Genomic DNA, 22,121 nt, shown 5'->3' on the forward strand with positions numbered 1-22,121 from the left:
CAAAACAAGACAAGAATCAAGCAAAACTCAATAACAAAATCCACAACACGAGATGCTATTTGAACAAGCTGCAGTGTTTCAACATAACACCAGCAGCCAGCTCATCATAACATAACAAGTAGTTCACTGATTACAACTGAGACTTTTCTAAATTCTAATTCAAACCTCCCCCCTTCCACCCTTATCCATATCCTACACCTACATCCTTTGCCCCAAACCCCTTGTTGAGTTCAATCCACCATCCATACACAAAAGAGTAAATTGCTACTAATATCACAAGTCAACGACTACCAAGAACTACTAGCATAAAAAGCAGTTAACACGGAGCAAGTAAGCATAAACACATTGTTCACAGAGCAGAAGCGGAGCAGGATCATCATCAATCCTCTTCCATAGCGTTGGAAGCTGGGGAGTGCCTGGCTTTCTTGTGCTGCTGCTGCTTGCCGAGGAAGGCTTCAAAGAAGAGCTGCTGCGCGTCGAGCATCGTCTGGGTGCGCTTCATCTCTGACTCCATCCATTCCTTCTCCATCTGGAGGGAGAGCTCCAGCCTGCGCTCCTCCATCCGCAGGAAACCCTCCCCGACGGCCCGCAACGCATCGGCCACCTCCGCCATGGCCTCCGACTCGGCGTCGTCCTCGCCGCCGTTCCTCTCCGGCTTCACAGCTGCCACCCCGGCGGGTTTGCTGCGGGAGGCCTTGGGGATGGTGAAGCGCAGGCCGCTCCCGGCTCCGCCGTTGGAGATGAGCCCGTGCAGGCTCCTGCTCCGCACGCCCTCCTCGGAGGAAGGGGAGGACACGGGGGAAGGCGTGGACGCCAGCGGCGCGGGGCCCTTGGTCTTGATCTTGACGATGGCGTTGGGGCTGGGGTCCGGCACGCCGCCGCCGGCGAGGTCGTGGAGGAGCGGGAAGAAGGGCCACTTGGGCCCTTTGGACCTGCCCGCGGAGCGCGACCGCTCCGCCCGGTAGCGCTTCCGGAGCTTCTCGATCTTGTGGCGGCACTGCACGCCGGACTTCGGCGTGGCGGTGGGGAACCGGCCGCAGCGCGCGGTGACGGCGTTGGCGACCCTGTCCCAGTCCGCGGCCCGCAGGTTGCCCTTGCGCAGCGCCTCCCACCTGTCGCGGTAGGCCTCGATGAGCGCGAGGGTCTCCTCCTCGGTCCAGCACGGCGGCGGCAGCCTCCGACCGGAGGCCCCGCCCCCGAGCCCTATGCCTCCCCCCGAGGAGGCCGCGGCCGCGGCCGCAGCGGCGGCGGCGGCGACGGGCGCGGCTAGAGGAGGGAGGTCCGGGGAGGAGACGACGTCGTCCCTGGCCGCGTCGGAGGACGAGGAAGACATGGCCGGTCAGCGGCGGCGGCGGCGAGGGGAGGCGGCTAGGGTTTGGTGGTGGAGGAGGAGATGGGGAACGGAGGCGGAGGTGGGGAGCCGTCGGTCATAAAAGGAGGAGGAGGAGGAGGCGGTGCGGTGCTGCGGTGGGCCCGCGGGCGTGGGCCGCGCCCCCGCGGTGAAATGACCGGCTGGGGAGGGCAGCATCATCGCCCACCGCTGCGGCCGCGTGGGCGGGCGGAGCGGTGCGGTGGTTTTGCGGGGTTTGTCGCGTACTCTCGCGGCGCGCGGCGGACGGGTGCGGCCGTGAGGGAAGGAAGCCAGGAAGGAAGGGGGGACGTGATGGCACGGGCGCCCCCGCCTCCGCAGCCGCGCGGCGTGGCCGTGTGCCGTGTTGGGACGGGATGGGTGGTTGGGTGGGTGGCGAGTGGCGGCCGCGCCGCGGGGGCCTTTTCCCTCGGCTCCGCCCGCCCTCGCCCTGATTTTTCCCCCCTCTCTGAAATCTCAAGCCGGAGGCTGTTCGGTCCGCGTGACGGTGGAGCGGCCACGCCGATGGATCCGGTGAGCCGCTCCTCCGCTTAATTATTCTTTGGCGCGGCGGCGGCCGCGCCCACGCGCGTGCCGTGCCGGCGTGACTGGGGCAGCTAGGCCGCACTGATGGCGCTTGGGTCCCGGTCGTTGGCCCGCGCGGCCGCGCCCCGCGCCTATCGACAGGAAGGTCACGGACTTTCAAAACGTGGGACTATTTTAGTTTTATTTGAAGTTCAATTTTTAAATATATGATATTAAATATATGTATTCTTGGTACATATTTTATCTTGGATTCAATAAGACTAATTTGATATCATAAATAATTAGTGTATCATTTTTGTAAACTTGATAAAGAATAATTGGTCTTTCGCTTGGAATGAAGCAATGTATATCCCGTTGGCCCTTGGATTTTTCTCCCAGCTCTGACTCTGATTAGGACATAACCGAAATATTTTATATATTTAAACAAAGAGGTACTTAAATATTTTGTTAGCTCGAATGGTCACCGCTAGTTTCCATACCTCTTCTTCATGTTTAGAGTGAAGTAGTGAACTATGCCATGGTTTGATCATTTTGCATGAAATTCGTTAGGTTACATAAATGGATATTATAAGGTTGTGTGTAAAATATCATCAACAGCTTGGAGTATGATGTTCATGTAGTGCATAAAATGCTCGGGATCCCACGATTTTTTTGTTGGAAAGTGGAAACTGAAACTTTAGATTTCATTGGCAATGTTTTAGCCACTATATGCACAACAAAAAATGTATAAGTATCTTGAGACTATTGGTAATTCACTACGGAAAGGTCACAGTTTTCAAGAAAAGAGTACCATTATTGAAAAATCGTTGCACAATTTTTTGCGAAAAAAAATAAACTGTTATAAAATCCCGCTTTTCTGTTGACTCTCCCTGGCTATAAAAGTACTATTATCTTTTCCATTTTCTCTTATAAACACATGTGAAATAGTATTATTTTTACCCTTTTGTGGCCATTGAACAAAAATGTGTGGAGCCTCCTTGCATTGTGGGTGACTTGAGCACTTCTGGTTGGAGTGGCTCAAGCAGTGCTTGTATGGAGCAGTTGATGCCTTGGAACTAGGGGTGGATCCAGGTCTCGAACATAGGGGACTCATCTTCCTCTTCTTTTTCATCCCTCCTCTCTCTCTTCTCTTCTTCTTCCTCCTCCTCATCTATGTACGAAATATTTTAGGATAGATTTTAGGGTGCTCCATGGGCTGCATGGTAGTAGTGGGGCTCCAGCTCCCACGCTAGATCCACCCTTGCTTGAAGCTCCTCATCGTACACACATACATGTAGAAGGACATCCCCAAAGGTATCGCCATTTGCACTAAACATTTGGCCTTATGCGTTCTCTTTTGCGTGTTGATGGTTGTCCAATTAGTGAAAGCAACGGTGAGATACAAATATAGCCGACGAAAAGAAGCTCGTGCTATACTACACCATCTTTCTTATCACACTGCTCGATGTCGATTCAGTGGCAACAATAAGATAGCGGATATTGTCCAACATGAAGAGTAGGTCCCCATGGAACATCGGGTCTATGTCATATTTCGAAGGTACTGTGAGAAAGGCATTTGATGTGTAGACCATTATATTTTGTTAAGATGGGTGTACCAAAGGAAAAATATAGGTACACTTTATGTACTCAGTCTCGTGAATGAATACATTTTAAAAATCAAATACATGCATTAGCATAATAATAGAGAAGATGGTTGCTCACTAGGTCAACTAATCAAAACATCTCAAGCATGAAAAAATGTACCAAATGAGCGCATATTAGCTTTAAGACTTTTGCAACTAGCCACGAATATCACAAGTTATACTATAACAAGCAAGATAAAATTTCTTCTCTTTGTTATAAAATTGTTTTAAAATTTATGAATAAATTTCTTTCGGCTAATTTTGGTTTAGAAAGGATTGGAAGTGATTAAGAGGAATTAATTCCTTAACAGAGTTAGTAGGGGAATATCCTCCAATCTCTTTTGGAGGTGATAACTGAAAAAGGTTTAGGACAAGTACATTGTTACATGTAAAGTAACCCTATTAGTCATCTCATACAATAGGTGGGAGAAAGAGATTGTTGTTTCGTGAAACAACCATCTCAAAAACTATTTTTATACTCCCTCTTCCCTTTTATACATAATGTTGGATAGTTCAACTTTATACCATCCAACATCATGTATATAAAAGGAAGAGGGAGTACTGTATAAGTCAATCCATTCAGCATCATACGAGTTGTTAGTATGCAACTTATAAAATTATTTTTTTCTATTTATAAAATAAATAATTATAGAGTTATTATGAGATAATTTCAAAGATAATACTTTTTTGTTAAGTGGTCCCAATAGTAAGCTGAGACTGCTTGGATGACACCTTCTGCAGTGTTTTAGGGGAAATCTGAAAATCGTGTCTAGTTCCTTCTCTCTCCCTCTCCACCGGCACCAGAATTTGTTTCTCCTTATCGTTGGTGACACGAGGCAACTAACCAGGCTCGTTCGACACAAGGCTTCTCTGTTCATTCCCCTCCTCATCCTCGCCCTTTACTGCTGATCTTCTGTGGAGTGGAGATCTACCCGGACTCCATCGATTGTTTGGGCGGTGGGGTTCAAGGAGTGGATATCTACCCGGACTCGATCGATTGTTTGGGCAGTGGGGTTCAACTACTTGAACTCCCATGTCTGACCAGTGGCGGACGTAGGATTATACAAATAGATGTACATACATTCCTAATTTTATTCCTAAATATATATTATTTTATTACATTATTTTTAAGTAAGTGTATACTTTATTTTCAAATGAAAAATAAAGTTTTCTTAACTATTTGTTGAAACTAACAATCCTAAATATATAGAAGAACATAATCTTCATATGTTTTGCAAGTTGTGTTTGTTTAAATACATTTTTAACTTTTTAACTAAAATATACGCTCCACATGTCACCACATATTTTGGGAGATATCATGGCAACTCCCTGATAAGGAAGTCGCTGGTTGATTGTCTTCATCGAAAATTTAATAGATCAAAGTGTAGTTGCGCTAGCCAAATGACAAAAATAACTAGTGATTTTATAATATCATATTTAAAAAATATTCACTTTCTTTTTCATGTAGCGATGGCGATATTTTTGTTAAAAAAATCTTTTATCTAGAACCATCATTGAAAGAAAAAATTCTTTATATTATTTTTATATTATCTTGAAAGAAGTATATATCTATTTGATTTCAATGATATTTGAAAAGTATTCTTTACAAGGTAAAAAATTTTAAAGGTGAAAACCGGCATATTATGTTAAGGTAATACTTTAGAAAAAAAATAAAAGAATAAATATTTCTATCAGATTTGGACCGCTCGTGCTCGCTGGACATCCCGCCCTTGTTGTCGTCCATTGGTGCCGCCTCTGCCACGCGCTGCGGAGCCCCGTGCACAACTTCCCGTTGTGGCTTCCCGTGCTCATTGTGAGCGCTCATCCCCACCGCATCCACCACTATAGCCTATCGATGTCGTCTATCTCCACCGCGCGCTGCTAGTGCTTGCCACGGCGGCCCTCCAGCTACTCACTTTGGGGAAGAAGAAGAAATAAAAAAAACTAGCATTTCAAAAATGTTGATCTTTTCTTTGGAAATTGTTGAATCTGTTCTACTCATATGTAGCCTATGGAAAATGTTGACTGTACTACTTTCTACAAAATTTTGATATATGTGTTGAAAAATATTGATTATATTATTTTCAAATGTTACTTTGATTTTTTAAAGTTGTTAAATTTTTTACGTTGAAATATTAATTTATTTTAGATTTATTGGCTAATGGACTTTAAAATTATGGAATCTTTTCCCTCTCTTTCCCATGAAATCGGTCGAACCGGTTCGGCCCGTGTGACGTCTACTGTAGTTTTCTTTCTCCCCACGACCCATCTTGAAAGGATCTAGGATATCTACTAGAGGGAGGGGGCGAATAGTTGAACCTAAAAAGTTTTCACAACTTCGAACAAGTTTATCAACAACTTCCAGAGTTTCCAGAATTTGTTCCGAAAATTTCGCAACTTGCAAAATTTATGGAGAAATCTACGGATTCTCCGAAGAAACAAGATTTTTAACTACGACCTTATGAAATCCTTGCTCAAATGTAAATCACCGAATATAGGTTATGCAACAGGATATTCTTAGCCTTTGGCACAAGATAGAACAACTGAAAACTTGCTAGAAAAGTAGATCAAGCACAAATCCTAAAAATATGTTCTATGCTTGAATATGAACAAAATTAAGAACAACAAGCACAAGAGACACAATGATTTATTTATCGGAGTTCAGCTTCACACCTTGAAGCCCACGTCTCTGTTGAGGACCCACGAAGGGTGGGCTTTGCACACCTAAGCCACTTTTCTCACTCTAGCGACCACAAAGATCAAGATAGAGTCACTTACTCAATCATCGGGGTAATACAAACTTCCCGTAGGCAGTCACAACCTTGGATGCTCTACGGGCAACGCCTAACCGGCTAGGAGCTTGAAGCTCCAAGATTAACAAACACGAAATCACCGACTTGACGAAGAACAAAGTGCTCAAGAGATGGGAAATCAGCTCACTAGCACTCTCTCTTGCCCTTCGCTTGAATCCCTCCTTAAATCCCTACCAAATCTCACCAAAAATGCCAAAGGGGAGTAAAGAGGGGGACTTAAATGCTATTCAGAAGCTCAGCATGAAGTTAGGTCAAGAGAGTGACTGTGGGAGGGGGTGAGGGGGTATAACCCTTCAACCCGAAACTAGCCGTTGGGGGTTAAGTTCTGGAGTTTTCCGGAACTTTCTTCGGAAACTCTAGAACCTTTGGTATTTTTTGGAACATTCTTTGGAAACACGACAACTTTCGGAATCTTCTGAAACAACTTTCAAAAACTCCAGAACTTGCAGAAAAATCCAGAACTATTTTCGGAATACTCCGGAGCTCTCAAGTTAGCACCATTCTAAGTATCCCTATGTGATGTGCAGGTGCAAAGGTGTCTCTCATAGGTTGGTTAGATCATCTTGAGCACACCATTCTAAGTATCCCTATGTGATGTGCAGGTGCAAAGGTGTCTCTCATAGGTTGGTTAGATCATCTTAAGCACCTTTTTTAACGTAAAGACCAATGTTTACGCGTCCCTCTTAATAGTGCGGCATTCCTATTATACAAATCAAACCAAAAATAAATTTAACCTTTATCTATTCATTTCCTTTTTGTGGGGTCAATCATAAATGCTCCATGTCCATCATTCCTTTAAACTTGCTTATGCACTTGAAAGTTCATTAAACACATAAGGTTGCATCATTAATCCATCAAAACCCACTTAAGGGGCTAAGATGCTTTTCACATCTCCTCCATTCGCTCCCCTTCACGCTCCCCTGGGGTGTGCCTATGCATCACCGAAGGTAACAGATTCAACAATTGTCGCCTGAAGACAAAGTAGTCTGTGCTGCAGCAGCTTAGCCCATCGGGCACCAACAACACATTCAATGTGTTATTAGGGGGTGTTTGGATATCATGTGCTAAACTTTAGCACGTGTCACATCAGATGTTCGGATGCTAATTAGGAGGACTAAACATGAGTTAATTATAAAACTAATTGCAGAACCCTTAGGCTAATTTGCAAGGCGAATCTATTAAGGCTAAATAATCCAACATTAGCAAATAATAACTGTAGCACCACATTGTCAAATCATGGACTAATTAAGCTTAATAGATTCGTCTCGCGAATTAGACTCCATCTGTGCAATTAGTTTTGTAATTAGCCTATGTTTAATACTCCTAATTAGTATCGAATATCCGATGTGACACGTGCTAAACTTTACCATGTGGGAGCCAAACAGGCCCTTATACAATGAGATGCAGGAAGCACATTCAATGTGTGCATGCATGCAATAGAAGACAAAAAAATGATGACATCATTCACATGCATACATATCCGAACCTAAAAAAAGCTATAAATCTCAAACTAATGATCAAAATAAAATTCTGATTGCATCACTATATTTCTTATGATAAGATCTTCAAAGAAGACCACATATGACTATGTTTAGGTGAATTTTTTTTAAAAATATATTTTTAAACAAAATATTAATTTTGATTACAGCGAACAGGTACTTGAGTAACTAGAACAAATGATTGTTTCATGCGAAAAAAGTAACATGGTGAACAAATAATATAAATAATGAATAAAATATTGAACATCAAAACAAGTGATTGTGTGACGCGAACGATAGATTGAAAATTTGGTCATGTAGGACAAAACAGTAGAATGAACATTAAGAACAAATTATAATTATACTTATCGAACAGATTATATGAATTCATGGAACAAAAAATTATAAGCCCAAAACAAACTATATAAACCCACGGAACAAAATAGTTGTACACATCGAACAAATTATGGAATAAAATATCTATATATCTCGAACAAATTGTAGAAATTCATAGAACAAATATTTATACACCGAGAACAAAATATATGAACTCATCGAACAAAAAGTTGCACACTTGGAACAAATACATTATGGATATGGAACATATATAGAACAACTAACTATACTAAGTAGTAGCCAAAACTCTCCAGTGGAGTAATTTAAAATATAAAATTAGAAGGCACCTTTTCGCTAATTATGTACTAAGGAAAATATATGCAAGATCATAAATAATAAAAAGTAAAGGAGTAAAAATAAGAAAAACAACAGAGAAAGGAAAATTAAAAAAAGAAAAGAATGAAAGATAAATTAGGTATTCGGAAGGAATATTAAATAAATATTAGAATCTATGAAAAATTTAAATAGACAAAAAATATATATCAAGTAAAGGAGGGATGAAAACGTACTAATGATAATAATGGAATAAGTGAAGAAAGAATGGATAAAAAAGAATAGAATAAGAAATACGAGGATGAAAAATGAAAACATGAGATGGGGAGTAAGGGAGAGACAAATAAAATGATAGGTTAGGGAAAGAAGACAAAAACATAAAAAGAAATAATAAATATGACCTAAAGAAGATAGAAGAGGAAAAGAACACTTTAATATTGTGAAAGAAAATGATATAAACAAATATAAAGTAAGCATGGAAAAATAAAAAGGAAATAAGAACACAGAAAGAAATAAAGAAGAAGAGTTAACAGCACGATGCTTTAAGCATTTAATCTCACCTAATAATTTTCTATTGCTCCCGACTTAAAGAAGAGTCGCTTTCAATGTACAGGAAAGATGCTTAACTAGTGTAAGTAAAGTCAGTCTGCAAGAAAAAATATTATAAGACACGGTACTTGTTATTCGTAGAGAGGCTATATCGTACAAACATCTATGGGCCCACCAGAAGGTTTGGACAATCCTAAATATGGGGCTGGACACCGAGACACATCTGAGATGGAGACCATGGCGCATGACAGCGTAGTCTACATGGAAAGACAGGAACTAGTCGAGGATTAGGAAAGTACTCGTTGTAGTAAGAGTATAACTCATTTAGTCGTATCCGACTAGTATTCTTGTAACCAACCGACCTGTAACCCTGCCCCCAGTAATATAAGGCGAGGAAGGGACCCCCTCCAAAGCGATTCAATCCAACCAACACACAGGACGTAGGGTATTACGCAATCTAGCAGCCCGAACCTGTCTAAATCGTGTATCTGTGTTTACCTTCTAGTTCTTGATCTCGACGAGCCCCACTAACCAAAATACTACCTCGAGCAACCCCCTCAGTAGGTTGCCGAGTCTAAACACCAAAAGCTGGCGTGCCAGGTAGGGGCACTCGCCGAGAATCCACTGGCGAACTCGATGGCGCAAGTCATCATCAAGCCAATTGTTGCGTTCGAAGCAGTCGCGATGTTTGTCGTCGGCTCTTGGGTTTACATCGCAGATGGTGCTGGAAATTTCCACCGCCACATTGCGTCGACCATGGAGAAGAAGCAGCAAACCATGAAGCTCCAGCGCCAAGCTCTGGAGTATCTCATCGAGAATTTTGGTGAATTTTTAATTTCTGACCTAGTTAGAGGCTGGGGGGATGAGTCCGAGTTCAACTCGACTTCTCCTACCAGTCAGATTGACTTTCATGAGCCATCACTTAAGCCATCCTGCAAGTCGGACTACCACCCGAGTCGATTCCCGTTCAGACTCCGCAACGTGGCCACTATTTATCAGGCTGCCCTATCCAGATCACAATTCGATACGGATACGATCGAGGACCTTGACTACTAATCGGATTCGGATGAGGAGACTTCTTTATCAGGTCCGCAGCAGGCCTGGTAATTACATCAACTTCGCAAGGCAGATTCATCTACTAGCCCAACATGACCCCACCCGCTCTTGCCAAAGATGACGATTCACACCTCATCTCCTACCTTGACACTCTCCTGTACTATTGCCCATCTACGAGGAAGGCGGCACCTCAGAGGTCATCACTTCAAGCTCGGGAAGCCACTCTTTAGAGCAAGAACTTTTCGCCATCATTACTGGACAAGAGGATGAATAAGAAGAGCAATGGAACAGAAACCCGCAACATGAGTGTCACCCGGATGACATCTCACAGGATGAACTCACCGCCAACAATGTTGGAGAAGAGACCGAAGCTCAAAGAACTTGACGACGAGCAGGAAACGCCACAAGAGCCGAGCGCCGCCGCTGCCTTGCAGCAGACCTACCAATCCAGAACCTGGATAACACCTTTGAAGCAGTTCAAACGCGTCACCATCGTACTCCCTGGCTACCGTCGTGATGCCTCAGAACAAGTACACAAGACAGTTGGCTGAACTGGCAGAACTCGCGTATGAACAACTCGATCAACAAAATCCAATACAGTCAGTCCAACGCTCCCTATCCCAGCGAAGTCAACATGGCAGCAGCCATAGAGGCCCTCTGTCCAGACCAAGTCAACTTGGAGGCGCCAGACCAAGCCAAGCCAGAGCTGAAGCTAGTCGGGTAGGACCCTCGGGAGGTCGTGGCCACTGTGGGGCTAACCTAGAGCCTAAACACCCAGTAGAAGACCTTCGCAACAAGATCAACGCTAGCCGCGATGCCCGTACGATCATTGACAGACGCCACCGCGAGCGCGAGCAACAAGTCAAACACCCATGAGATGATACTGACGGGTCCCCCGCCTTCTCAAGACGTGTGAGGAGAACGACTCTACCCGAAAAGTTCAAACCCTCAGGTATCAGCAGGTACGATGGCAAGCAGGATCCAGTCCAATGGCTCTGGTGCTACTCGCTATTAGTACAAGCAGTTGGGAGAAACGACAACGCCGAAGTCATCTACTTCCCCATCTGCATGAGGGCGGTGCCACTCACATGGCTCGAATCTTTGGATAAGAACTCCATCGACTCGTGGAAGGACATCAAGGAAGTGTTCACCAACAACTACGCAGGGGCAATGCAGCGTCCTGGCAATAGGATCGACTTGTCTCAAGTTAAACAACAAGAATGCGAGACCCTACGGAGCTATTTACATTGCTTCTTCGACAAGAAGGCTACAATCGTGGATGTTACGGAGCGCGACGTTATTGACTGCTTCCAAAACGGCCTCCATGACCGCCAGATGTTCCAGGACTTTGGCAGAAGATGCCCCGCTGATGTCAAATCTCTCAAGATCATGGTACAGACGTGGGAAAATGAAGAAGACAGGGAGATCAAAAGGTTCGAGTCCAATCGCAACAAGGGCTAGAACAACAACAATCAGAACAATAGCCAACGCAACAACAAGAACCGCAACGATCGCCCCAACAATAACAACTGAAATAACTACTTGGGAGGTCACAACCGCAAGTGCAAGCTAGACAATACTGTCGCGGCAATTTCACAGTCGTCCAAGAAAGGTGGCGACAGGAATCAAGACAGGCCCTTGTTCAACGAACTCCTGAAGAAATAGTGCTCATGGCACCCATACCACAAGCACTTTGTGATAGATTATTTCAGTCTACGAAGAGTTATGAAGGACCTTCCAGAGCCATCTGGCACCAAAGACAAGGGCAAGGCCAAGGAAGATGAAGATGATGGTGACAATGGCAAGTTCCAGAACCCATCCAACACTGTCACCGTCATCGTCAGTGGATCCTCAGGTACTGCTACTAAGCGGTCCCAGAAGCTCACTCTTTGAGAGATAATATCCATTGAACTTGCTATGCCAATGTTCCTCAAATGGTCCGAGGTACCAATTACCTTCTCCAGAAAAGACCAATGGACTAGTTTCTCAGATCTAGGACGGTATCCCCTCGTTGGCTCTAGACTTACTAAAGTACTCATCAACGACGGTAGCGGTCTCAACGTCCTGTTCGCCAAGACACTGAAGAAGATGGGTCTTGACGTCACCAATATGCTCACCCCAATGAACTCTCCATTCTATGGGATCGTCCCGAGCAACGCGGTTGTACCTCTCGGACAGGGGGTTTTGCCAGTTACCTTTGGGACCAAAGAACACTAACAGACAGAATACATCCGGTTCGAGATAGCGGACTTTGAAACATCATACCACGCCATCCTCGAAAGACCAGCATTGGCCAAATTCATGGTCATCCCGCACTATGTGTACTTAGTACTCAAGATGCTAGGACCCAAGGGAGTACTCTCTCTGCACGAAGACTTGAAGAGGTAGTATGACTGCGACACAGAAGCTGTGGAACTAGTAGCAACTACCCAAGTACCAAACTCGATGATGCAAGGTTTCACCGTATTCAATAAGCTGTCTCCATCAGATCTCGAGATTCCTAAAAAGAAGTCGGGGGCAACCAAGGTCAAGCTAGCAAGTGAAGTAGATATCAAAGCCATTAACCTTGAGACTGGTGATAGCTCCAAAACAGCCCTGATTGGCACAGGGCTGGATCCTAAATAGGAAAACACGCTCGTCACCTTCCTCCATGCCAACCAAGACATCTTCACGTGAAAACCAGCGAACATGACGGGGGTGCCCAGGGAGTTGATGGAGCGCTGACTCAACATGACTCCAAAAGCTACACGATAAAGGCAATGCCTAAAATGATTTGCTCAAGACAGAAGGGAAGCCATCAAGAAAGAGCTGGCCAAACTACTTGTAGCGGGCTTCATGAAAGAAGTCCATCATCCAAAGTGGCTCGCCAATCCCATACTGGTGCAAAAGAAAAATAATTATGAGTGGAGGATGTGTGTCGACTACACAGACCTCAACAATCACTGTCCAAAAGATCCCTTCGGGCTCCCTAGGATCGATCAAGCCATCAACTCCATAACTGGATGCGTCCTACTCTGTTTCCTCGATTGTTATTCGAGGTATCACCAGATAGCTCTCAAGGAGGAAGATCAGATCAAGACCGTGTTCATCACCCCATACGGAGCTTTCTGCTACACAATAATATCTTTCGGGTTGAAAAACGCAGACGCTACTTATCAACGGGCAATCCAGGAGTGCTTCAAGAAGTAGCTACACCACAATATGGAGGTGTACATGGACAACGTGGTCGTAAAGATCAGAAATCCCGACGACTTGATTGTGGATCTAGAAGAAACTTTTGCAAATTTGTGAGAGTTCCGGTGGAAGCTTAACCCGACAAAGTGCATCTTTGGCGTGATGTTTGGGAAACTACTCAGGTTCAGACAAGACCGAGGAAGAACAAGTCTTATGACGCAACAAGAATTATGTTCTAGTCGGAGACAAGCTTTACAAAAGAGGCGCATCGTCAGGAGTAGTCGTGAAGTGCGTATCACGGCAAGACGGCAAGGACATACTGGAGGAGATCGACACAGGAATTTATGGCAACCACACGTCCTTACGCACAATCATGGGTAAAGTTTTCAGATTAGGGTTCTATTGGCCTACAGCTCTAACTGACGCCGAGGAACTAGTCCGCCGATGCTAAGGATGCCAATTCTTCGCCAAGCAGCAACATGTCCCTGCCTACAAGCTGATCACCATACCACCGTCTTGATCCTTCGCATGCTGGGGGTTAGACACGATTGGACCACTACCCACCACGCCTGGAGGATTCAACCGAGTTCTGGTGGCCATTGACAAGTTTACCAAGTAGATTGAGGTGAAGCCAGTTACCTGCCCCAAAGCAAACAGAGTACTCAACTTCCTCGACGAGCTTGTTCATCGTTACGACTTCCCTAATCGCATAATCACAGACCTAGGTTCAAACTTCAACAACCATGGGTTTTGGGCATACTGCGAAAACAGTAGGATCGATGTCCGGTATGTCTATGTCGCTCATCTGCGGGCCAATGGCTAGGTTCAACGCGCCAATGGGATGATACTGGAAGCTCTTAAGAAAAGGCTGCATGATATCGGAAACACGAAAGGAGGCAAGTGGCTCACAAAACTACCCAATATCCTCCGGGGGCTATCTACCCAGCCGTGCAAGTCTACAGGGCAATCATCCTACTTCCTGGTCTACGGATCCAAAGTTGTTCTACCTGCCAATGTCATGTGGAAATTTCCAATAGTCGAGCAATACAAGGAAGGCACAGAAGAGGAAATAAGGCATCTAGACATTGGCAGCCTCAAAGAGCTCGCTACGCAGCACTCGTCCAGTTCGCATGATACCTTGAAGGCCTTCACTGCTACCAGGATCGAAACTGTCGGGTTACGAGGTAGGCTACACTAGCGCAATTTAAAAATTCTACCGCGTATAACCAGGAAGAACTGCCGTATAAGGATCACGGGATTACCACTCGACGCACTACTGGTGCGGAAGATGTAGATATGCGTCGATGCAGTGAAGACGATCACGTAGTCGTACGTAGTCGATCAACGTAGTCGTACGTAGTCGATCACGTCCAGCAGCTCCTCAGCAGCTCGTCCACGTGCAGCAAGATCGCCTCCGGTGCCGCGGCTTGTCGTCGGCTCGTCGTGGCTCGTCGGCGGCTCGTCCAAGTGCTGCAGGCGCAACACCTCCAAGGTATCCACACGTGCAGGGAGGAAGCGTCGCAAGCCGGACTGCTAGATCCGCGAGTTGCAACAGGCGAGGGCGTGGGAGGCGCGGCAGGTGTGTTTCGCCAAAAAGGTGTAAACCCTAGGGCGCCCCCACCCCTCTATTTATAGAGGTTCCTAACGGGCCTCTGGGTCCGAGGCCCATTAGTACTTCTAAACCTAATCCAGCTCGGATCAGATCCGAATTGGGCTTCCAGCCCCTTAAGTGTGTGACCCTATGGGTTCGGATACGTATAGACATGGCCCGAGTACTCCTACTCGGCCCAATAGTCGGTAGCGGCCTCTAGCAAGACGTGCCAACTCCTATACGCACACGAAGATCATATCAGACGAACCATCACAACATAATATACATGCTATTCCCTTTGCCTCACGATATTTGGTATAGCTTCAAGCCGACCGCTCTTTCTCGATCCTGTGATTCGGAATCCCTTTGTAGGTTAACTCTTAACCGTACGTAGCATGGCCATGCATTTTCGGATCCGATCACTCGAGGGGCCCAGAGATATCACTCTCAATCAGAGAGGGGCAAATCCCATCTTGATTGACCATGTCTCATAGCATGCTTCTTGACAAACCCGAAAGCTACCTTTATAACTACCCTGTTACGGCGTAGCGTTTGATAGCCCCTAAGTAGGTCGATCCACATCTACAATACATGCGACAATCTCAGGTCTAAGGACAAAGCGTATATGTTGTTTAAAGAGAGAACTACTTCTCGTGTTGGGTCAGTCCTAGCACATGTCTCCACATGTGTCCACATTATTAGTTCAACATCTCCATGTCCATGACTTGTGAAACATAGTCATCAACTAATACATGTGCTAGTCTAATATTCATGTGTGTCCTCACATGAACTCCGACTAGGGACAACTTTAGAATAACCATACAAGTAAAGAGTTTCACATACAATTCACATAATTGCAAATCAATTCAAGTAGCCTTCAATGGATATTCAATGAACATAATATACAAATCATGGATACAAATGGAATATCATCATCTCTATGATTGCCTCTAGGGTATACCTCCAACAGTCTCCCACTTGCACTTGCACTAGAGTCAATCTAGAAGGTACCTAATACCCATAGCTCTTACATGCGCATCATGCTTAGCCTGCGGAAGTGGTTTTGTCAACGGATCAGAAATGTTCAGATCCGTATGTATTTTGCATATCTTGATCTCACCCCGGTTAACGAAGTCTCGAATGAGATGAAATCGCCGCATTACGTGTTTGTTCTTCTGGTGGTTCCTTGGTTTCTTTGCTTGCGCAATTGCCCCATTGTTATCACAGTAGAGATTCAATGGGCTGGACGCATTCGGTAACACACCAAGCTCAATGAGGAAATTCCTTATCCAAACACCTTCCTTCGCGGCTTCCGAAGCCGCGATGTACTCGGCTTCTGTCGTAGAATCGGCCACCGTCTCCTGCTTGGAACTCTTCCAACTAACAGCACCACCATTCAGTGTGAACACAAATCCTGATTGTGACTTTGAATCATCTCTGTCGGTTTGGAAACTAGCATCGGTGTAACCTGTTACAACGAACTCCTCCTCACCTCCATAGACGAGGAACATATCTTTAGTCCTTCTCAAGTACTTAAGAATGTTTTTCACCGCTGTCCAGTGACTCTCACCTGGATCAGATTGGTGTCTGCTTGTCATACTTAGCACATATGAAACATCTGGGCGAGTACTTATCATTGCATACATGATAGATCCAATAGCCGAGGCATATGGCACTCTACTCATGCGATCCCGCTCATCAGCAGTCGAAGGATACTGAGTCTTGCTGAGATGTATGCCATGTGACATAGGCAAGAACCCTTTCTTTGCCTCTTCCATGCTGAACCGCTTCAACACTTTGTCAATGTAAGTATCTTGGCTTAAACCTATAAGCCTTCTCGATCTATCTCTATAGATCTTAATGCCCAGAATATATGCCGCTTCCCCTAAGTCCTTCATCGAAAAACTATTTTTCAGTGAAGTCTTTACGGACTCAAGCATAGGAATGTTATTTCCAATCAGTAATATGTCATCCACATATAAGATTAGAAATACTACAGAGCTCCCACTAACCTTCTTGTAAACACAAGACTCTTCTTCGTTCTTGGTGAAGTCAAACCCTTTGACCACTTCATCAAAACGAATGTTCCAACTCCTAGATGCTTGCTTCAATCCATAAATGGATCTCTGAAGCTTGCATACCTTTCCAGCATTTTTCGGATCGACAAAACCCTCGAGCTGTATCATATACACGTCCTCAGCTAGGTTTCCATTCAGGAAAGCTATCTTGACATCCATCTGCCATATCTCATAATCAAAATATGCAGCTATAGCTAGAATAATCCGAATGGACTTAAGCATCACTACGGGCGAGAAGGTCTCGTCGTAGTCAACTCCTTGAACTTGTCGGAAACCTTTTGCGACAAGTCGTGCTTTATAGATGTGAACATTTCCATCCATGTCCTTTTTCTTCTTATAGATCCACTTGCACTCTATGGCTTTAACACCATCAGGCGGGTCAACCAAGTTCCAAACTTGATTGTCTCCCATGGACTCTATTTCGGATTGCATGGCACTCTGCCATTTTTCGGAGTCTGGGTCCATCATTGCTTCTGCATATGTCGCAGGCTCATCATTGTCCAACAATAATATTTCCAGCATTTCGCGGAGCCTTGCCGACCTTCGTGGTTGTGGCGGTGCTTCTCTTGCCATGGGTATCTCAACTTGTTCTGCTACGTTAGCATCACTCATTGATTCTTGCCCGATCGGCTCATCTTGAACTTCTTCAAGATGCACTGTCTTTCCACTCTTTTCTCCTTTGAGAAACTCTTTCTCTAGGAAAACACCGTTCCGAACGACAAACACTTTGCCTTCTGATCGGTTGTAGAAATAATATCCCAAAGTTTCCTTTGGATATCCCACGAAAATGCACTTATCCGACTTGGGTGTGATCTTGTCCGACTGAAGTCGCTTGACGAAGACTTCACATCCCCAAATCTTTAGAAAAGACAAACTAGGAACCTTTCCAGTCCATATCTCATATGATGTCTTAACTACGGATTTAGATGGTACCCTATTAAGTGTGAAAGCTGCTGTTTCTAGAGCGTATCCCCAAAATGACAATGGTAGGTCCGACTGGCTCATCATTGATCGAACCATGTCTAACAAAGTTTGATTACGTCGCTCGGACACACCGTTTCTCTGAGGTGTTCTAGGCGGCGTAAGTTGTGGAACAATTCCGCAACTCTTTAGATGATTGCTAAACTCGTGGCTCAAATACTCGCCTCCACGATCAGATCGTAAGGCCTTAATTTTCTTGCCACGCTGATTTTCAACTTCATTCTGAAATTCCTTGAACTTTTCAAAGGTTTCAGACTTGTGCCTCATCAAGTAGACATAGCCATATCTACTAAAATCATCAGTGAAAGTTATGAAGTATTGGAATCCTCCTCTAGCCGTCGTGCTCATTGGTCCGCATACATCACTATGTACGAGTTCCAACAAGTCTACTGCTCTCTCAGGAAATCCTGTGAAAGGCGTCTTGGTCATCTTGCCTAGCAAGCAAGCCTCACATGTCTCGTATGATTCAAAATCAAACGAAGTTAGAAGTCCATCAGAATGGAGCTTCTTCATGCGCTTTTCACTTATATGACCCAAACGACAATGCCACAAGTAGGTAGGACTCAAATCATTAGGCCGAGGCCTTTTAGCACTTACATTACAGACAGGTGAACCATCAAGATTTAAAACAAATAATCCATTCACAATGGGTGCAAAAGCCATAAACATATTATTCTTAGAGATCACACAACCATTGTTTTCACTCGCAAATGAATAACCATCCTTCATCAAGCATGAAGGAGATAAAATGTTTCGACTTAAACTAGGAACAAAATAACAATTATTCAACTCCATAATAAATCCTGACGGGAGGTGGAGTTGCATCGTCCCGACGGTCAACGCAGCAACTCTTGCATTATTGCCCACGCGGAAATCAACTTCTCCTCTTTCCACGCTTCTACTTCTTATCATTCCCTGCATCGAATTGCAAATATGAGCAACCGATCCGGTATCAAATACCCAAGAATTAATAATTGTATCAGCGAGAAATATGTTGTCTATAACATTAACAACAAGCGTACCTGAGGTAGAAGTACTCTTACTTCCGCCATTCTTCAAGGAAGCTAGGTACTGCTTGCAGTTTCTCTTCTAGTGACCAAGTTCATGACAGTAAAAGCACTCTTTGTCTGGAGCAGGTCCAGGTCCAGCTTTAACCTTGGGCGGTGGGTTTGGTTTGGACGTTCCAGCCTTGCCCTTCTTCTTCCAAGAATTGCCCTTTTTCTTAAAGCTAGGCTTGTTCTGTATCGCCATCACATGGCTGGTACTAGCGCTTTTCTTGATGTCAGCCTCTGCTGTTTTAAACATGCCACACAGCTCATTCAGACCCTTCTCCGTCCCATGCATATGGTAGTTCGAGATGAAGTTCCCATAGCTAGGCGGAAGAGACGAAAGAATGAAATCAGTGGCCAACTCTTGGCCCAGTGGGAAGCCTAGCTTCTCCAACCGTTGAGTGTAACCAACCGTCTTGATTACGTGTGGTCCTACTATTGCGCCTTCTGCTAGCTTGCTCTCAACAAAGGCCTTAGACACATTTAACCTTTCAGTCCTGGCCTGTGTTTGGAACATGTCTCTAAGCGCCACGATCATATCGTGCGCCTCATGGTTTGTTTCGAACTGCATCTGCAGCTCGGGTTCCATGCAAGCAAGCATAAGGCAGCTTACTTCGAGGTTAGCATCACATGCTTTCTTGTAAGCATTCTTAGCAGCAGTGGGTGCATCATCAGTAGGTTCTTCTGGTAGTGGGTTGTCTAGAACATCTTCATTTTTCTCAGCCCTGAGAACAATTCTCAGGTTACGGATCCAATCCGAGTAATTTGTTCCATTCAACTTGTCCTTCTCAAGGACCGAACGCAAAGCAAACGGTGTAGTGCTGCTAGGTGTCATTTAATCTACAACAAAGTAATGCAAAATACACTAAGACAAACGTATCCATGATAGAGCAAATCACATTAAACTATTTTAACAGAATCTACTCCCACTAAAATCAATATCCCTCTATTGAAACTTAGTGATTCAGGATCCACAACTAACAAGTCCACTAGTGAGCTTTAGCATCACCGCTAGCAAACAAGGTAGATCGGTAAGCAACTTTTGCTAATCATATCACCTATGACTCCTGTTGTTGGGTGACATCTCTATGTCTCGGCGCCCAACCTTTATGCCCCAAGATCCTTAACCGTTAAGATAACCTTGTTAAGCAAACCAACCCTTATGCGCGTAAGTGTCCGACACAAACCCGTCTAGTCAAGGAAAACTAGTGGCTCCCTAATTTCATAGACCCACCACTAATTGTACAAGACATGGGACGGTGCAAGTTTTAGTTGGGAGGGCATACTAACTTAAACTTTGTGAGGGATCGTTCTACTTCTAACATCACAGCATGCAGAAAGTAAAACATAAATAGAATAGCATTCACATAGTTGTTACACAGTATGGCCCGTTTTCATATGGCGATCTCCATCTCCATAGAATATGTTCACCATGGTGATCTCCATCTCCATGTTCCATGTGCGCCATCCTTCTGGTGATGAGTCCTCCAAGAACTAGAACATGCTATTACGCCTAATAGCTAGTAAGGAAGCTAGTAATGAAGATTACATAGTTGCTTGGATCATCACAGATTGTTACGCAGACCATTAAATACATTAATGTGACAACACTTATGGCTCCTGCCGTGTTGCCGTACGCGCGACACGCAGGTCACGAATGAGTTACACTCATGCATCACATACACAAAGGGGGCCATACTGATCACAAGATACATACATACATCCTGCAAAACAGAGTTAGGCGTTCTAACGTTCCAAACTTCAGAGGCCCGAAACTCCATCTTAGAGGCCGAATTTGGGAAATCTAATTTCGCCAAAACCGACAAAGTTCGTCGTAATCATGTGTAACTTTTTCTGTAGATCAATTTTCATATACAATTCACCTCGATCCGAGATCGTACCGAAAAGTTACGGCTGTTTTACCGAAGCATACGCATACGGCAAAAATCCCGACCCCGGCAGTAGATCTCATCTACTATTGCACATCTAATGCGTCTGGCGTATGACCCTGGATTTCGATTCGACCAATCATATTGATCTTCGCTCACTGTAACTGGATTTACGTGTATCACTTAACTCCGATGGCGGAAACCGACCGGTAGGAGTATGTCGTTACACTACCATTGCAGCAAGGGCACGAAACCAGGACATAGATCAAACGGAAAACTCGCATATCTCCATATGCACACATCCCGAATCCAAAACTAAGCAGCTACAGCTCTGATACCACTGTTGGGTTATGAGGTAGGCTACACTAGCGCAATTTAAAAATTCTACCGCGTATAACCAGGAAGAACTGTCGTATAAGGATCACGGGATTACCACTCGACGCACTACTGGTGCGGAAGATGTAGATATGCGTCGATGCAGTGAAGACGATCACGTAGTCGTACGTAGTCGATCAACGTAGTCGTACGTAGTCGATCACGTCCAGCAGCTCCTCAGCAGCTCGTCCACGTGCAGCAAGATCGCCTCCGGTGCCGCGGCTTGTCGTCGGCTCGTCGTGGCTCGTCGGCGGCTCGTCCAAGTGCTGCAGGCGCAACACCTCCAAGGTATCCACACGTGCAGGGAGGAAGCGTCGCAAGCCGGACTGCTAGATCCGCGAGTTGCAACAGGCGAGGGCGTGGGAGGCGCGGCAGGTGTGTTTCGCCAAAAAGGTGTAAACCCTAGGGCGCCCCCACCCCTCTATTTATAGAGGTTCCTAACGGGCCTCTGGGTCCGAGGCCCATTAGTACTTCTAAACCTAATCCAGCTCGGATCAGATCCGAATTGGGCTTCCAGCCCCTTAAGTGTGTGACCCTATGGGTTCGGATACGTATAGACATGGCCCGAGTACTCCTACTCGGCCCAATAGTCGGTAGCGGCCTCTAGCAAGACGTGCCAACTCCTATACGCACACGAAGATCATATCAGACGAACCATCACAACATAATATACATGCTATTCCCTTTGCCTCACGATATTTGGTATAGCTTCAAGCCGACCGCTCTTTCTCGATCCTGTGATTCGGAATCCCTTTGTAGGTTAACTCTTAACCGTACGTAGCATGGCCATGCATTTTCGGATCCGATCACTCGAGGGGCCCAGAGATATCACTCTCAATCAGAGAGGGGCAAATCCCATCTTGATTGACCATGTCTCATAGCATGCTTCTTGACAAACCCGAA

The 22,121-nt window shown here is 45.1% G+C and overlaps 1 protein-coding gene across 1 annotated transcript; it reads right to left on the reverse strand.

Annotated features, from left to right (window-relative positions):
* Window positions 1-12: 12 nt before the first annotated feature.
* On the reverse strand, window positions 13-1,796 carry LOC117840892 (uncharacterized). The gene has a single exon (XM_034721428.2). The coding sequence runs from the start codon at window positions 1,331-1,333 to the stop codon at window positions 380-382; it is 954 nt and encodes a 317-aa protein (XP_034577319.1). The 5' UTR covers window positions 1,334-1,796; the 3' UTR covers window positions 13-379.
* Between the last annotated feature and the right edge of the window lie 20,325 nt (window positions 1,797-22,121).

Source organism: Setaria viridis, chromosome 9 (assembly GCF_005286985.2).
Source record: "Setaria viridis chromosome 9, Setaria_viridis_v4.0, whole genome shotgun sequence".
Classification (NCBI taxonomy): domain Eukaryota; kingdom Viridiplantae; phylum Streptophyta; class Magnoliopsida; order Poales; family Poaceae; genus Setaria; species Setaria viridis.

Bases quoted from the DNA above. Each gene is read 5' to 3' on its own strand.
- LOC117840892 (XM_034721428.2), bottom strand. From the start codon at position 1,333: ATGTCTTCCTCGTCCTCCGACGCGGCCAGGGACGACGTCGTCTCCTCC.